Source organism: Camellia sinensis, chromosome 6 (genome assembly GCF_055761805.1).
Source record: "Camellia sinensis isolate YWXY chromosome 6, ASM5576180v1, whole genome shotgun sequence".
NCBI lineage: Eukaryota > Viridiplantae > Streptophyta > Magnoliopsida > Ericales > Theaceae > Camellia > Camellia sinensis.
The window spans coordinates 162,579,763-162,597,581 of record NC_138966.1 but is presented as its reverse complement, the minus strand read 5'-3'; the positions used below and the strand labels follow the sequence as shown (position 1 = coordinate 162,597,581).

At 39.4% G+C, this 17,819-nt stretch overlaps 1 protein-coding gene across 2 annotated transcripts; it reads left to right on the top strand.

Annotated features, from left to right (window-relative positions):
- The first annotated feature begins 1,399 nt into the window (after window positions 1-1,399).
- On the top strand, window positions 1,400-4,304 carry FMA (basic helix-loop-helix (bHLH) DNA-binding superfamily protein). 2 transcript variants are annotated; one of them, XM_028239258.2, is made up of 5 exons: window positions 1,444-1,585; window positions 1,814-1,932; window positions 2,037-2,732; window positions 3,106-3,543; window positions 3,765-4,116. In XM_028239258.2, exons 2-5 carry the CDS (start codon window positions 1,909-1,911, stop codon window positions 3,855-3,857), a joined length of 1,251 nt encoding a protein of 416 aa, XP_028095059.2. In that variant the 5' UTR covers window positions 1,444-1,585; window positions 1,814-1,908; the 3' UTR covers window positions 3,858-4,116. The 2 variants fall into 2 exon arrangements, with proteins under 2 accessions (XP_028095056.2, XP_028095059.2); XM_028239255.2 differs by lacking the exon at window positions 1,814-1,932 and having other exon boundaries at window positions 1,400-1,585; window positions 3,765-4,304.
- The last annotated feature ends 13,515 nt before the right edge of the window (window positions 4,305-17,819 follow it).

The following is a 17,819-nucleotide window of genomic DNA, read 5'->3' as shown; positions in this document are numbered from 1 at the left end:
TAAACATTTTTTGTTCAAAATTTTATTAAGTGATGAAAGAACTATAATAAAATGCAAATTAAAGTCTAAAAACAAACTTTTGTTTGGCATAAAAAGTTTAGGTTAAAATAACTATAAAAAGACAAAATAGACTAAAAAATCAATAAGACAAAACATTACATCCGAATCATAATCATTTCATTTTTTCTCTCACAAAAGTCAAAAAGCCTATCCCAAAAGAAGCTTTTTAATCCCAGCTAAAAAAGTCAAAAAGTCAACCCACATCTCAAACGAAGACTTTTTAACTCCATGCTAAAAAAAGCTAAAAAGTCAATCCACATCCCAAATGAAGACTAAATTCAACCTTTATTATTGCAATTAAAAGATGAAAGACAAATGAAGTTCGAATGAAAATTCAAGAGTGAAAATTGTAATCTATCCATTTTAATTCGAATTTCTTTTCTCTTTCATCTTTTAATTGCAATAATTTACCAACTTTGTGATTACATTTTCTCCTTACACCCTTCATATTCTCCTCTCTCTTTCTCTGATTTTTCTCTCATTCTTCTTCTTTCTTTGATCTATGGATTCAAGGTTGGGTGGGGGCAACAATGGTTGAAGTAGAAAGAGAAGGGTCGTAGTGGTCGTTGAAGAGGGGAGGGGTGGCAAATTCGGGGAAGAGGGTGGCAGAGAGGGGTTGGGGGGTTGAAGAAGAAGAGGAGGTAGGCAATTAATGGGGAAGGGGGCTGAGGCAGCAGGTGGCAGGTAGAGAAATCAGGATTCTAAAATTTTTAAATTTTTTTGTTCAAAAAAAAAAAAAAAGATTTTTGAGTCCTTAATGATAATTTTACATAGAGATGAAATTATAATAAAAAAATAAAAATGAAAAATGTAAAAAATGCAATGAAATATTTTTGTAACGGAAATAAAAACATTCCAAATTGACACAAGAGGCATGTATAATATAATTTAACCCTACAATAATCATTTTCCATCCATAAGCAACCTATGAGCTTTAAGAGAATTGATTTGACCAATTTAAATCGGATCAAATATGATATAATATAACATTTGAGTCCCATTATCTGGATGGTGCATTTGTGAATTTCACGAGAGGAAAATTTTAAAATCACATAGTCAAAACTGGTTAGATTGTGGGCTGTGGACTGGATCAAGATCAAATGGTATTATTATATCTCATTTTTTTGAAAACATTCAAAGTTCAAACCCTCATCACATGAAAAGCTAAGGTGGTTTATAAAGTTAGTGAAAGAGCGTTGGTGGCCTGTGAATCACATTAATAAAAAGGAGGTGAAAGTGAGGTGAGTGAATTTTGTGAGGTGGAAATTACTCCACCAGGCTCCTCCTCCTCCTCCTCCTCCTCCTCTCTCTCTCTCTCTCTCTCTGAAGTAAAAGCTAGCCCTAATAAGCAACCATGCCCCATTATAGATACATAAGCTCACTACCCATATTTTATTTCAGACCATATTATCAACTTGTATATGGCTGTACCCTAAGCTTCTCCTCTTCATACATCAATACCCCACTTCACTTTCACTGTTGTTTCTCTCACTCCTGTTTTTTTTCTCTTTCTCTCTCCAATAAGGTTAGTATTGCAATTTATACTTGATTGTCCACTACTATTGTTTTAAATATTGGTCGATATCGGAATTGTTTTAAGGATTGATATATGATTGTGTATCATTATTTGAATATGTACAAATTTATGTATTGCTTGTTTTTGTACTATTACCTAATTTTTTAGCTTAAATTACATAATCTTTTAACATATTTTTTTCAATTTACTGGTTGTGAATTCATCAAATTGTAACAGTTTCAGGAGGTGGACCCTAGCTGTGAAATTTCACTAGGTTTGCATGAATTGAGCTTGTTTAGGGTTTTTGATAAAAGTAACTTGTATTCACAGTAATGGACAAAGAAGAGAACTACTCGGTATATATAACTCAAAACCCATCATTTTATCGTCTGATATGTTTCTGTTGATAAATCTTTTCATCGGCACCATGGTGTTTTACTCTAAACCTGAATTCTTTCAGGCTGCCTTACCGGGAAATTTCCCAGAACTAGACTATTCCATTGATCATCATCAACATCAACATCAACATCTCATGATGAAGCCAAGGATAGGTGAAACATCGGGCGATAATAGCAATCAAATGGTTGATTACATGCTTAACAATCCTCAACCACAACACATGCCTTCTGGGTTCTGCAGCTCAACTTCTCCCGATAAGTTAAGCTTTGCCGATGTGATGCAATTTGCAGATTTTGGGCCAAAGTTGGGCTTAAATCAAACCAAGATTTCTGAAGAAGAAACTGCGATCGATCCTGTTTATTTCTTGAAGTTTCCTGTTTTGAATGACAAGTTGCAAGATGATGAGCCTCTGATGATTCCTCAAGATGTTGAAGACAATGAAGATAGGTTTAAAGGATTGAGTGTTGAAAGTAGCAAGGCAAGAGAGATAGAACAAGAAGGTGAGAGAGAAGATGAAGAAGCTAGGGGTTCGGAGAATGCATCGGTGGAGCTTAGATTTCTAGGGGAAAACCTTCGAAAGAGCCCGGTAACTGAAGTGATGAAGAACAAGAGAAAGAGGCCAAGAACTATCAAGACAAGCGAGGAAGTTGAGAGCCAAAGGATGACTCACATCGCGGTGGAGAGAAATAGGAGGAAGCAAATGAACGAGCATCTTCGCGTTTTGAGGTCTCTCATGCCCGGTTCATACGTCCAAAGGGTGAGTTTTATCAAAACGCTCTTGCTCCCTATAGGTTGTATAATCATCAGAAATTCTTAAAACAACTTAAAAAATAAGACAAATTTCTTGGTTTTTTTCCTAGTGTCATTCATATGATACTTTATTGCATCATCAAGAAAAACAATAGAGTAAACTTTATGTATAGATCACATGTATATGTCTAGCAACTCCATGGCTGTGTTTGAAATCAGTAGTTGTTGTGCTGAAATTGTGACAAAAATGATCATACCAAGTGACTTATAAAAACATATAGTGGCTTTGAAGCAAAAACCAATAGATTTACATGCAAAAACATATAGTTGGTTTTGAAGTAAAGCTAAAAATTGGATGGATTTGTTGTGCTATTTCAAAGGGGGATCAAGCATCCATTATTGGAGGAGCAATTGAGTTTGTGAGAGAGCTAGAGCAGCTCCTCCAATGCCTTGAATCACAGAAGAGGAGGAGACTCTATGGAGATCCACCACCGCGGCCACCAACGGGAGACTCCTCCTCTCTTGCAATCCCACAACCTCAACCACCACTCTATCCTCCAGTTTCAATCCCAAATGATCAGCTTAAGCTCATGGAATTTGAGACCGGACTCCAGGAGGAGATAGCGGAGAGCAAGTCGTGCTTGGCAGATGTGGAAGTGAAGATGCTAGGGTTTGATGCCATGATCAAGATCCTCTCAAGAAGAAGGCCAGGCCAGCTCATAAAAACCATAGCTGCACTTGAAGATTTGCAGCTTAATATCCTCCACACCAACATAACCACTATTGAACAAACTGTGCTCTATTCTTTCAATGTCAAGGTATAATAATATAACACTTTCTCTTTTAAATCTAACACTACATGTGTATGTATATATGCGTAGCAATTTTAAATAATAGTACGTACTAAATAAGATCATATATTTTTCAATATCAAACAGTAGCAGACGATACATTTTCGAATATCAATATGAAGACATCAACATTACGACATAGCTGATACCAAAACCCTAGTGTATATCATTTGTATCTTGTTATGTAGGTTGGTAGTGAAGCGAGGTTCACAGCGGAGGACATAGCGAGTTCAGTTCAACAGATATTCAGTTTTATCCATGCAAACAGCACCACCATATGATGCAATCTGCTTCTTGAAATGCAATTTATGTATTCTTCTTCTGCAGATTCTTTCCTTGGATCTGATCAGTACTCGTTCTTTGTGGGTTCTTTTTTTGGTTTCTCTGTAAAACCAAATAGTTACAGCTCTAGTAAGAAACTGATTTTAATGATCATGAACTACTCATTTGTACTCTCTCTCTCACTCTCTGATGTTGGGGACAAGATCTGCAATGGTGTTTGATTGAATTAAAATGAATTTGACAGTATATTAAAGTCAACGAGCACTGTACCTAGTTGGCAGGGGTTGACCTGTCAGAACTCAAATGGGTTGGTGGTATTAGGCTGCAGTGAGATGTTGCCATGCTGGGAGGGTCCCTGTTAGTCCTCTGAGCTTTGGGAAGGTTCAATATCATACACCCCCTTCTTGTTCTTTCTTTGCTTCAATTCAATCACTCTTCTTGGTCTTTGATTTGTTGTCCATTTAAATCATGCATATATACAAGGATGGATGGCACATGGGTGGGGTTTTGTCTTCTTCCTCAACACCCAGGCTCAAAGACTCAAAAGACTAGCCCACTTTACATATATATATATATATAGTATACACACATTTTTAGTTCATGGTAAGTACTATACAGTGCATAATTCTAGACCACATTCATGAAAGGTTTTTGAGTACCGCCATAAACATTATTAAATATATCAATATATATTAATAAAGACAAGATTTACATATGTGTGAGATTACTTAATATTTTGTCTGGTTAATGTATTTGTTAGTGTCTATAATATTATTTAAAAAAAAAAATCACCACTAAATATATGTTGTTGACCTAAAATGTTATTGGTTATATTTAAGTTATCTTAATTGATTATGTCTACCATCTATTGTCAAAATTATTTTATGTAATTAATTCTATGGTAAGTTATCTGTAATTTTGTTATGAAATAATTGCATGATAAGGAGAAGACACCAAGGATCATTTAGAGTTTTTTTTCCCTAAAGTTTTCGTGTGTTGTATGGGTGAGATTTAATGCTAAAAAATTGATATGACTTGTCATTAAATCTCAACCATACAACACACCACTCTAGAAAATTTTAGGAAAAAAAAACTCTAGAGGATCCTTGCTCAGGAGAAGCAACCCCAACAAAATATGATTTTTCAGTTGACGTTAATGAAGATCCTACTGTTTCAGCCTATTTATATGATTACAATCAGCACACATGTGTTATTTTATGTAACTAATTGGTTCTCCTTATCAGCACAGCACACGTGTTATTTTATGTAACTAATTAGTTTGTCTTATTTTCATGCACACATGTGAACTTGATGAAGATCCTATTGTTTCAGCCTATTGATATTGTGCTAAAGCCATTTCTGCTGAACTTTCTTGTTGTGGGTCGCCATCTCTCTTCTGTCGAGTTTAACATCTATGTATTCACAGGACTGTGTTCACTACAAAAAATTAAGATTTTAGAAACCATAATTTAGAAACAAAATTATTTTTTAAGAAGCAAATAATTTTATTACAAAAAATGTCGTTACTATATTTTTAACAACAAAAATTGGATATTAGTGATGAAATATTATCCTTTTGAGACTAAATTTTTTGTCTCAAAAAATAAACCATATTGAGACTGAATTATTTTGTCCCTAAAAGTCTATTTATTAGTGACATTTTCAAAATTTTGTTGCTAAATGCCTTGTTCTTGACTTTTCGGGACGACGTTTTAACTATTATCCTCACGATAATAGAAATTGATCCCTAAATATTTTTTACAACAAAATTTTTACTTTTAGAGACCAAAACGTTTGATCTCTAAAACTCTTATATGTTGTAGTGGTTCTTGTTTTGAAAACCTTAATTACCCCCAATGCAGTGCCACTCACACAAATTTGAACCACTATGCATGGTTCATATTGTATGTTTTTTTTTTTCTAAATTTTAAGAAAAATCAGTATAATTTATCCTTTAATATTTGCTATCAAGCGTGTTAATATTACATTTTAATTCAAAACTATAATAGAGTTCTATGACTATTATTAAAATATAAGGAGCTAAAATGAAAATGACTTAAACTATGGGAGAGTAAAGTGGAGTTTGTATTAAAATAAAAATAAATAAATAAAAGAGAAACTTTTTTTCATTCACAATTTATCGTATCGTCTATTAAAATATATCTCACGACACAACATTTAAAATGTTCGCAATCTATTCATTTTCGCATTCTTCACATCAAGACACCTTCCCACAATTCTTTCACAATTGACGACTTCCCTTTCCTTACCCCACCTCCACAATTGACCCCTTTCAATCCACCATTTGATCTCCCTCTACTAGCCTTCCAAAATTCAATTCATAACCTCTTTTAGTGCGTTTGGGCTGGTGTTGGTTTTGAGATTAATTTAGATTTACGAATCAAAAAATTAAATTTTTTTAAGTATCAAAGGGAGAAAATCCTTTTTTAAGGAATTAAAGTGACAGAAGTTTCTATTTTCAGACACCAAAAACTCTCACTCTACAATTTTTTTCAATACACATGCTAAATGAATTTGAAATTTAATATTTTACTCAATAAACAATCTATAATGTCAAAAAATACCCTCACATTTTCAACTTTTAAACCTCAACCCTCACCTTAGCCACCACTTCACACCACCACTACCACCTCTAAATCTAAACATGCCTAGTACCATTCTTTCTAGTGACCAACACCCGCCGCCTCCATTCTGCCATTTTCCGATCCATAACCCCTTCTTTTCTTTTTTTTCTTTTCTTTTTTTTTCTTCTCTCATACCCTTTCGGAAGCCCTTCACTACTGTCATTCTCCTACCCATCCAAACTCTAAGTCTGACAACAAAGGTTGTAAATAGGGTCACAAGAAAATACACCCGTTCGTGGACAGACTTGAACTCGATTCAGTAAAAGTTCATTCAAATTCAGTTCATTAAATTTTTTTTACGTTTGATTCAAACTCGTTAAATTTTTAATAAATAAGTTCAAACATACTAAAACTCGGCTCGTAAGCTCGGCTCGTTAATTAACTCGTTTAACATTTATTATTTATATATTAAATAATGTAAAAATATATATATATATATATAAATTAAGATCAATATGTTATTTATATATTTAAAAAATATAAATGTAAATAATAATTAATTATAAATAGTACATTTATATAATCCTAGTAGTAGATATTATTATTTTTGGTAAAATATTGACTTTTTTTAATATATTTATATATATTGTATATATAATTGTATAATCAAAATTTTAATTTTAATCTCATATGCAACTATAAATTTATAAATTTTTTGATTTATTAAGGCTCGTGAACAGGTTTGAATTCGAGTCAAACCTAAGCCAACTCGGCTCAAGTTTAATTTATTAAATTTTTATTAAGTTCGAATTCGTTAAAATCTTAACAAATAAACCCAAATAAAATAAAGTTTGGCTCAGCTCGGCTCAACTCGACTCATTTACCTCTCTAATTGCAAATGAAAGCATCATAGGTTGCATCGTCGAACCTTAAGCCTAGCATCTTGTTTGGAGGTCGAAAATCGAACAAACGCCAACCATCCAGTAATTGAAAATCAAACTAAAACTACAAGTATGACCATGGTTTTCTAGATGGAAGTCAAAAGTCACAGGGTTAGGATTTAGGAATGGCAGTGTGTCCAATCTATTGAATCTGTTTGGAAAAATGGATTAGGGTGAGTTTAGGACTATTTTAACCACAAAAAGATAAAACAAATTTTTTAGCTTAGTAAGACAAAATATTACATCTAACTCATAATTATAATATTATTTTTCTCGTAAAAAGTCAAAAAATTCTTTTCAAACGAGGTTTTTAGCCTCAGGCTAAGCTAACCAAAAAGTCAAAAAGTCAACCCACTTTCCAAACGAACCCAATGTGGTTGGAGGAAGAGGGTGGTAAAATTATTTGACTTGATTGTATGTGTTCCAATTCGATTTTAATAAAAAAAAGTTTGGAAGAATATTGACAAGATAGGATAAAGTATAGGGGTATGTGGTTTAAAACTGTCAATGTTAAGATTAATGAAATTGTATCATTAAAATAATTTAATTTAAGATCAAAAATTTGTGTGAGAAATCCAAAAAAACTCAACCCATTGCTATCATTTTTATCAATGCTGGAGGAATTGTGGGGAGAGATGGAAATGGCGGGGAAGGAAGTTTGGGTGGTGGCTGGTGGTTATGGATTTAACTAGGGTGTTTGCAAGTGGCCTGTGGATTTGGCTACGATTAAGGTTTGCGATTGCGAAAAATAAGTGTATTATGATAGTTTTACTCTAGAATAAAATTGTAATTAAAAAATAACTAAACGTAAGAATTAAAAAAAAGAATGGAGTGTGAAAATAAACACTTCGCAAAGTGACAAACTAACATTTCTAAATTGTCATTTAATTGTGATGGTACCTAATAATTGAACCAAAGTGCAAAAATAAAAAATAAAAAATAATAATAATAGTAAAAAAAATATAGGGATCAAAGTTGGAGAATTTAAGGACCAAAGTGACAATGACTTGTATTTTAGGGGTGAAAGTGTAATTTAATATTATGTTTAGGCTTCATTTAGAGACTGTTGACTTTTTGACTATTTTTGAGTTGGACTTTTTGACTTTTGTGAGAAAAAAATAAAATGATTATAGTTTAAATGTGATATTTTAACTTATTAATTTTTTAACTTATTCTGAAAAAATTATTCATAAATCTCATATTAGAAAATGTTGCTCTATCTAATCCTGAGTGTTTTTTTGTAAACCATTTAATCCTTTTTATATTTGGTATGATATCTTTATTTATTATATTGTATAAACATCAAGTAATTTCAATCCAATCATTGTGAAATGTACTCACATTTTTTATGAAGGTGATATATATATACGTGCATGTATCTATAGATATGAATGTATATGTGGACGCATTTCTGTGTTTCTTCTTGATTTTTGTGTGTTTTCGCTGAGTTTGATTTGTGAATTGTGTTTTTTTTATTGGTTTTGCAGAGTTCTAGGAAGTCTTCAGTATTGGACAGTATTGTTGGCAGGGATTTTTTGCCAAGGGGGATCAGATAACGAATTCTTACTGCTATTTTATTATTGGATTTTTATTTTTTTTGATGGTTTTGATTTTGATTAAAAGTTAGTTTGGTTGCTCACTGTGGGGATATATTTTCTGTATACCAACACGTGGCATGGTGACGCCGACGTGTCAGCCGAGGTGCCACGTGCCCTGGTAGTTAAGCCGAGGTAATCTCGGAGAAGCCGAGGTCATCTCCGAAGATATCGGAATCCGAGATATGGGGCAAGAGTCCTAAGGCACAAAGGGGACTGAATTAAGATAAGGATAAAACTTTCAAGGAGTTTATCTATATCACTTAAAAGAGTCCAGAGTAAACAGTGAACTAGAATTCATAGAAGTCATACTTCTAGTGGGACTTGGATTGAGTATATTATAAAAGAGAGGCACCCCCATGGGTCTAAGGTATGTAACTTATACTTTGAGTATTCAATTTAGTACTTGATTATCTTTGAGAGATATACTGACTTGATCGTCGGAGTGCCCCCGGGTGGAAGAACCACCGCCGGAGCTTTTTCTTTCTGTTTCAGGTTACTTTAGCCATCTATCCTGCTTGTGCTCTCCAGCTGATCACTAAACGGGCAGTGTGGTCAGATTTTCACCCACACAATTTGGCGCCGTCTGTGGGAACGAAGGAAGAATAGATGGCCAGTAACGGACAGCAGGGAAATATTGGGGATAACGCTCCCACTGGGAGTGACAGACCAATTGACCTTGACATTGAAGGAGACAACCACAATGCAGAATCCCGTGACCAGGGTCACAGAGAGAACGACGTCATCCCAGAAGGCGACACGTCAAAAAGAGCAAACCAAGGAAAGTACTACAATGAAGATAACCTCCAGGTATGGAGGGACAGGTGCCTACGGAGGGATGAGGAAGTAAAAGAGCTAGCAAACAAGTTGGCAGACCTCCAGTCAGTTGTCAACTTCATGATGCAGAATAATGTTATGCAGCCACCATACCCGCTGCAAGATACGCCGATGCCGGCAAACAACACCCAGAAGGACGGAAGAAAAACAATCCCCGAGGTCCCTCAGCATACCAGAAGCGGAAGGCATTCTCACCGGCCTTCCAGGGAAGTCGGACGGGAAAACCCGAGGCAAGAAGAGTCCCGAAGGACACACCACATGAAGAATCCAGACCCCAAAGAACATCGACATGTTCAGGGGCAAGTACTCCATTTTGACACAACCCATGAAGAAAGATCCAAACGACCCCACCACGAGGCCGAAAGCAGTGTACCAAAAAGACTAAAATCCAAAGACAGCCGAGCTCCAGGGAGGAGCAAAGAAGACTTAAGGAACTACCTCAAGAGGAGGCAGCAGAATGCAGAAGCCGAGGTAAATTCCCTAGTGAAACCGAGGACAGCCTTCTCGGTGGAACTGGACAAATTCGAACCGCCCAAAAGATTCAGTATGCCGAGGTTTCAAATCTATGATGGTAAGTCAGATCCAAACTTTCATGTTGGGCTATACCTAAATTCAATGGCGTTGTATAGCGGGAACGAGCCATTGCTCTGCAAAGTATTCCCCTCATCCTTTGGGGAAATTGCATCTGATTGGTTCCATAAGTTACCAAAAGGAAGCGTAAAGACATGGGAAGGCTTGGCCGAGATGTTTGTGGCCAGATTCGTGACCAACAAGCTGCAACCCCTGAGGGTTGATGCTTTGATGGCTCTACGAATCACCAAAGAAGAAGGCCTCAGGGCCTATGCGAAGAGGTACTACGAGGTGTTCAACCGAATACCTGAATGCAACCAGGAAGTAGCAGTCGTATCCTTCAAGAACGGCCTGAAAGATGACTGCCCACTACGGAAATCTTTGGCAAAAACATTGTCAAAAAGCATGGAAGAACTCATGGCAAGGATTGAGAAATACGCCAGGGCCGAGGAAGATACATCGGGAAACAAGGAGGTGAAACAAGAAAAGGGAAACGGCTCGCCAAAGCGAGGCCGAATCAACAATGGACCGACCAAACAAGAAATAGAATTGAGAAATAAACAGGCGGTAACAACGGTATTCCGGATCCCAATCCATAAAATCTTAGATCGGATTCGAAATCAACCTTATTTCAGGGCTCCAGCAAGAGCACCAGGGGAATTCATGGGAAGGAACGTTGGTAGACGTTGCGCCTACCACAATGAAGAAGGGCATCCAACTCAAGGTTGCAAAGCCTTAAAAGCACACTTGGAAGACCTAGTAAGACAAGGCCTTCTGAGGGACCTGGTCGACGAGGCCAGAACGAGGGAAGAACAGGCAAGGTTGCCTCAAGCACCAGCGGCACCCCCTCCCCCAGCACAGCTACCACAAACAGGAGAACCGAGGGTGGTTAATGTGATCCACTCAAGGGTCAACGAAAACGAAGTCAGAGGAGAAACCCAGAGGGTAAGACATTTACAGCATATCTACCAAGTCGGGGAAAAGAGACATCGGCCAGAAGAATGCCAAGGGCCAATGATAGCCTTTACTGAAGCCGACCTAGACCTGGTCCAACATCCGCATAATGATGCCTTAGTAGTATCCCTCCAGGTTGGGGAGTGCCAAGTAAAACGCATCCTAATAGACCAAGGCAGCTCCTGTGACATCATGTACGTCAGATGTTACAAAGAGCTAGGCCTTCACCCCGATGACCTAGAACAATCCAGCGGCCCGATGGTCGGCTTTAATGGAACGCCGACATGGCCACTGAGCGCAACAAGCTTGGAGGTACAAGCCGGCACTAAGAAGATCAGGACGGAATTCCTGGTAATTGACACACCCTCACCATACAACATCATCCTGGGAAGACCGTGGTTGCATGCAATGGAGGCAGTTCCCTCGACGTTGCATCAACTACTCCGGTTCCCAACAGAGCATGGGATTGAAGAAGTCAGAGGGGATCAACTACAAGCCAAAAATTGCTCCATGGCAGCAATAAAATCCACCTGTAGTATACGAGAGCCAAAGAAAGCAGAAGTTGAAGATGAGGACATGGAAGTCCTAGAAGACGTCGGGAAAGAACCAGCCGAGAAAAGCGAAGAGGCGCTAAAGAAAATCCTCGTCCAGGAGGGCGACGAAGAACGATTTTTTCTTCTTGGCTCAGGCTTAGCTAGAGAAGAAGAAAAAGAACTGGAAGATTTTTTAAGGGCAAACATAGAGGCGTTCGCCTGGACACCTTATGAAATGCCTGGCATTGACCCCGAGGTCACTTGCCACAGTCTGAATGTCGACAGATCGGCAAAACCTGTGATTCAACGAGCCAGAAGGCCGACGTTAATGCACGTCGAAGCAGTCGAGGAAGAGGTAGACAGACTCCTTGAAGCCAGGGCCATCCGAGAAGTCCAGTACCCAACGTGGCTGTCTAACACAGTAGTAGTAAAAAAGAAGAATGGCAAGTGGAGAGTTTGTGTAGACTTCACCAGCCTCAACAAAGCTTGCCCGAAAGACAGCTTTCCTCTGCCCAAAATCGACCAACTGGTAGACGCCACCTCGGGACATGAAAGGATGAGTTTTTTAGATGCATACAGAGGGTACCACCAGATTGCTATGTACCCTCCAAATGAGGAGAAGACCGCGTTCATCACCCCGAAAGGCCTGTACTGTTACAGGGTAATGCCTTTTGGGCTGAAAAACGCAGGAGCAACCTATCAGAGGTTAGTGACAAAGATGTTTAGACACCTGATTGGCAAAACGGTAGAAGTTTACATCGATGATATGGTCGTAAAGACCAAGGAATCAAAAGGTCATCTTGCCGACCTAAAAGAGGTCTTTGACATACTCAAAACATATCGGCTCCGACTCAACGCCTCAAAGTGCGCATTCGGAGTTGGGTCAGGCAAATTCCTAGGATATCTGGTAACAAGAAAGGGCATTGAAGCCAGCCCAGACCAAATCAAGGCCATCCTGGAACTACAGAGTCCAACATCGGCAAAGCAAGTTCAAGTGCTCACTGGAAGGGCCGCAGCCCTAAACCGATTCATCAGCAGAAGCTCAGACAAGTGCAGACCCTTCTTTAACCTGGTGAAAAAAGCCACAGACTTCCTGTGGACGGAAGAATGTGAAGCTGCCTTAGCCGACCTAAAAAAGTACTTGACCACAACCCCGGTCCTTTCTAACCCAATCCCAGGGGAGGAATTGTTTTTGTACTTAGCAGTCTCTGAACACGCAGTCAGTGCAGTGCTAATCCGAGAGGAAAAAGGGGAGCAAAAGGCTGTCTATTACGTAAGTAAAACTCTGGCTAACGCGGAACCAAGGTACCTACCACTGGAAAAATTGATGCTAGCCTTGGTAATGGCCTCAAAGAAATTGAGCCATTACTTTCAGGCACACAAGATTGTGGTTCTAACAGAGCACCCACTGAAGTCCTTATTACATCAAGGAGACTTAACAAGAAGAATAGCAAAATGGGCAGTAACACTAGGCCAGTTTGACCTAGAATTTAGGCCAAGAACAGCAATAAAGGGCCAAGTTTTGGCCGACTTCGTCGCAGAACTCACACCTGAAGCCATCACACCTCGGGCTCCGTCGAGCCAAGAGGAACATTGCCCCGACAAGCAAAAAGAATCCCAGTCAAAGACAAAAAAGCAAGAGAAAGAAAAGCTCAGACCATGCAGCATCTACATCGGCGATTCATTCAGACTATTCGTCGATGGAAGTTCAAACCGCCAGGGAGCAGGAGCAGGAGTACTGCTGATATCTCCAGATGGAGAAATTGTAGAACAGTCCATCCGTCTGGGGTTCAAAGCCTCCAATAATGAAGCAGAATATGAAGCATTAATTGCAGGGCTAAAGCTAGCAGCAGCAGCAGAGGCAGACGAGGTAATTGTTTTTTGTGATTCACAATTGATTGTTAACCAGTCAACAGGAGAATTTGCAGCCAGAGACGAAAGAATGTCGGCATATGCAAAGGAAGTCATCCGACTAGCAGCCCTATTCCAGAACTGCAGATTACTCCAAGTAAGCCGAGATGACAACACCCACGCCGACGCGTTAGCCAACTTGGCCAGCTCAATTCAAACTGGAAAAACAAGGACAATTATGATCGACTACATGTCGGCCCCGAGCATAGATAAACAGAGCATTGAACAAGAAGCAATGTGCGTGGGCCTTGGACCAAGTTGGATGGATGCAATCATTGCATTCCTAAAAGAGGGGAAGCTGCCAGAAGACCATAAAGAAGCACATAAAATTAGGCTGAAATCGGCCAGATTCAGTCTAACAGCGGAAGGCCAACTCTACAGGAGGTCCTTCACTGGACCACTTTTAAGGTGCGTACACCCTTTGCAGGTTGAAGATTTCCTTTACGAGATTCATGAAGGAATTTGTGGAAGCCATGCAGGGGGCAGATCGTTAGCCCACAGGGCCATTACCCAGGGGTATTGGTGGCCCTACATGCAAAAGGACGCCGAAGCCTATGTAAAGAAGTGCGAACAATGTCAAATGTTTGCACCTTTGATACATCAACCAGCTACCGACCTAAACCCAGTATCCAGCCCTTGGCCGTTTGCCCAATGGGGCATGGATCTGGTTGGACAACTTCCCCAAGCAACTGGGCAAAGAAAATACTTGCTGGTAGCAACAGACTACTTCACAAAATGGATAGAGGCAGAACCTCTTGCCAAAATCCGAGATGTGGATGTCAAGAATTTTATTTGGAGAAACATAATCACCAGATTTGGGATTCCAAGAGCAATTGTTGCCGACAACGGGACACAGTTCGACAGCAAACTCATCAAAAACTTTTGTGCAAAATTCAAGATCAAGAATTATTTCTCAACACCAAGTTTTCCTCAAAGCAATGGGCAAGCAGAAGCATCCAACAAAGTAATCCTGGATGGAATAAAGAAGAGGCTGCAGGCAGCAAAAGGAAAGTGGGTGGATGAATTGCCCAACGTACTTTGGGCATATCGGACTACGCCGAGAAGATCAACAGGAGAATCCCCCTTTGCCATGGCCTATGGCACAGAAGCAGTCATCTCATTGGAGATCGGCATCCCAGGGATCAGAACCCAGGGAGTAGAGAATGGCACCAATGACATACTGTTAGCCCGAGACCTGGATTTATTGGAAGAACGAAGAGAGAAAGCTGCGATTCAGCTCGCAGTATACCAGCAGCAGCTTGCCAGAGCTTACAACAAGAAGGTTAATCCAAGAGATTTTCAAGTTGGCGACCTAGTCTTAAGAAAAGTCGTCAGGAACAAGAAGGATCCCAGGGAATGCAAGCTTGGCCCAAACTGGGAAGGACCCTACAGAGTCACTTCAGTATTAGGCAATGGAGCATATCGGCTTGAGGACAATGAGGGCAAAGCATTGCCCAGACCTTGGAATACCTGTAATTTGAAATTTTTCTATCATTAGATAAACATCATTGTTTGGCCGATATTATCAATAAAGTCTTTTCAGAATCCTTTCAACATGATCGATTGATAAAGTTATGCATGGATGTTTTTGAAGACATATCAAACTCAAAGCTAAGCCGATGTTATTCCTTATCTTCACTTGTTGAAATTTGTAGCAATTTACAAGTTGAAGTTAAGCCGATGTTATTCCTTAATCCACTTGTTGAAATTTGTAGCAATTTACAAGTTGGAATTAAGCTGATTCCTTATCTTCACTTGTTGAAATTTGTAGCAATTTACAAGTTGAAGTTAAGCCGATGTTATTCCTTAATCCACTTGTTGAAATTTGTAGCAATTTACAAGTTGGAATTAAGCTGATTCCTTATCTTCACTTGTTGAAATTTGTAGCAATTTACAAGTTGAAGTTAAGCCGATGTTATTCCTTAATCCACTTGTTGAAATTTGTAGCAATTTACAAGTTGGAATTAAGCTGATTCCTTATCTTCACTTGTTGAAATTTGTAGCAATTTACAAGTTGAAGATAGGCCGAGGTTATTACTTAAAGTTCTCATAGCAATATGTGGGTTGTTTAAACCCAAGGAAAGATGCTTAACACTTGTTGAAATTTGTAGCAATTTACAAGTTTATGTTAAGCCGACATATGATCACCCGCCGAGGTATACAGTAAGTTACAGGTTAAAATAAAGGCTAAGTATATTGTTCATTACTTGTTAAAATTTGTAGCAATTTACAAGTAGGTAGGACTAAGATTACCATTTAATACTTGTTGAAATCTATGAAAAGATTGCAGGACAGTATCTTGCCGAAGTAAAAGTCTCATGGTTATACCCGAGGTATATAACCCCGAGAAGATTGCACAAAGGAAGCAACATGCAAAAGATTAAGCAGTCAACAGAATATCACAAGATCAAAACATCCAAAAGAAAGAACTGTTGCAGTTACATGTTGAAGAAACCACGTCGGCCAAAAGAAAGAGTTTTGCATTACCCAGAAAGTACAAAGTGCAAAGTACAGGAAAAAGAAGGAAAAAAGTACAAAAAACATTTTCAAGATTCTTCAGTATCAGCCACTGCAGGAACGGGGACCTCGGACGATTCAGGTGGAATCTCCTCGGCCACTTTCTCCGCTTGTATTTCGGCATCTATCTCTGCCAATGTTGTGTCAAGACTTCTTTCAGTCAGAAGGAGGTCAGATGATAGATACCCTAGAACAGACTCCCTGGGCACTTCCTCAGCATCATCACCCCCCTCATCTTGAGTTAAGTCCATAACCTGCTCAGCAGGAGGAGGGGACTTGACTTCGGCAGCATTCTTGGGTTTTCTCACCAAGGCCTCACCATCATCTTTTTCTTCATCTTCCTCCACGGCCTCGGCCTCAGACTCTGATTCACCTTCAGGAGGAGGTGGAGGAAATGGTAACGGAATAGCGTCGGCCTGACGCAATGGCGAGTCAGCAGGAAGGTCAAGCTTCTTTATCAAGGACATCCAACCAAGGGAAAATCCCCTGTTGCATGCCTGCCTGACTTGAAGCTTGTAGTCTTCTGCGACGTCGGCCATACCTTGAGCATAGGCCTTTTCATCGGCCTCTTTGATTTCGGCCTCTTTGGTGGCCAAAGCTTGCTGTAGTTCTTTCTCCGCTTGGGCCTTCTGAACCTCGGCCTCTCTTTTCTCGGCCTCAGCAACCTTTCTAACGGCCTCAGCAGCTTCGGCCTTCTCAAGAGCTAAAGTTTGAACCTTAGTTGCAGCCTCGGCTTGATCCTCCAATTTTTTCATTTTTGCTTCAAGAGACCTGATCTCTCTCTTCATAGAAGATGCTTCCCTCTTCATATCAACCAACCTTTGACGATTTTCAAAGGCTTGCATGGAAAATGAATGGGCATGCTGAATGGCCTACAAAAAGAACAGAAATGTGAGACAATACTCTCAGTGAAGAACGGAAAAAAGAATCACAAGTACAGACAGAAATACTTACTTGAGCAGAGTGTTGGAGCATCAGAGCGTAATTTTCATACTCACTAAACTTGGCATTTCGCTCCAAGTCATTTGGTAGAAGAAGAGCAATGCTAAGGGCGACAACAACGTTGATATCATCAGCACTTGCACTAGCCATGATGGGCCTATCCTCCAGGGATAGATCAGGGGCCCAGGGGACGTCGGGCTTCTTCGAAGCCGAGGTCGTCGCAGACGATGACCTTGGCCGCTTTGATTGTGTAGACCCTGAGGGTTGGCCCTCAGCAGATCTCTTTGTTGAAGTAGAGGCTGATTTTTTACTTTCTGCTAGTTTGGAGATCGGCAAAGCATCCTCAGCCTCGGCATCTGTAGCCTTGGCCTTAGGCTGAGCCTTTTTTACTCTCTTTGGTTTGGGTGCAAGCATTGATTGCGTTGGTGCGGCTTCGGCGTCAGTTGGGAGATCGGCAAGAAGGTCTTGGACAACAGGCCTTTGACGAACCATTTCGGCAGTCTTTACGAGCTTTCGTCGGCGTTTACGTTCAGGAATTGGTATTAAGTAGGGGGCCGAAGTTGATGGAAGATCGGC

Bases quoted from the DNA above. Each gene is read 5' to 3' on its own strand.
- FMA (XM_028239255.2), top strand. From the start codon at position 1,415: ATGCCCCATTATAGATACATAAGCTCACTACCCATATTTTATTTCAGA. The intron at 2,733-3,105 runs GTGAGTTTTATC...GCTATTTCAAAG, and splicing joins CCGGTTCATACGTCCAAAGG to GGGGATCAAGCATCCATTAT. The intron at 3,544-3,764 runs GTATAATAATAT...CTTGTTATGTAG, and splicing joins TCTATTCTTTCAATGTCAAG to GTTGGTAGTGAAGCGAGGTT.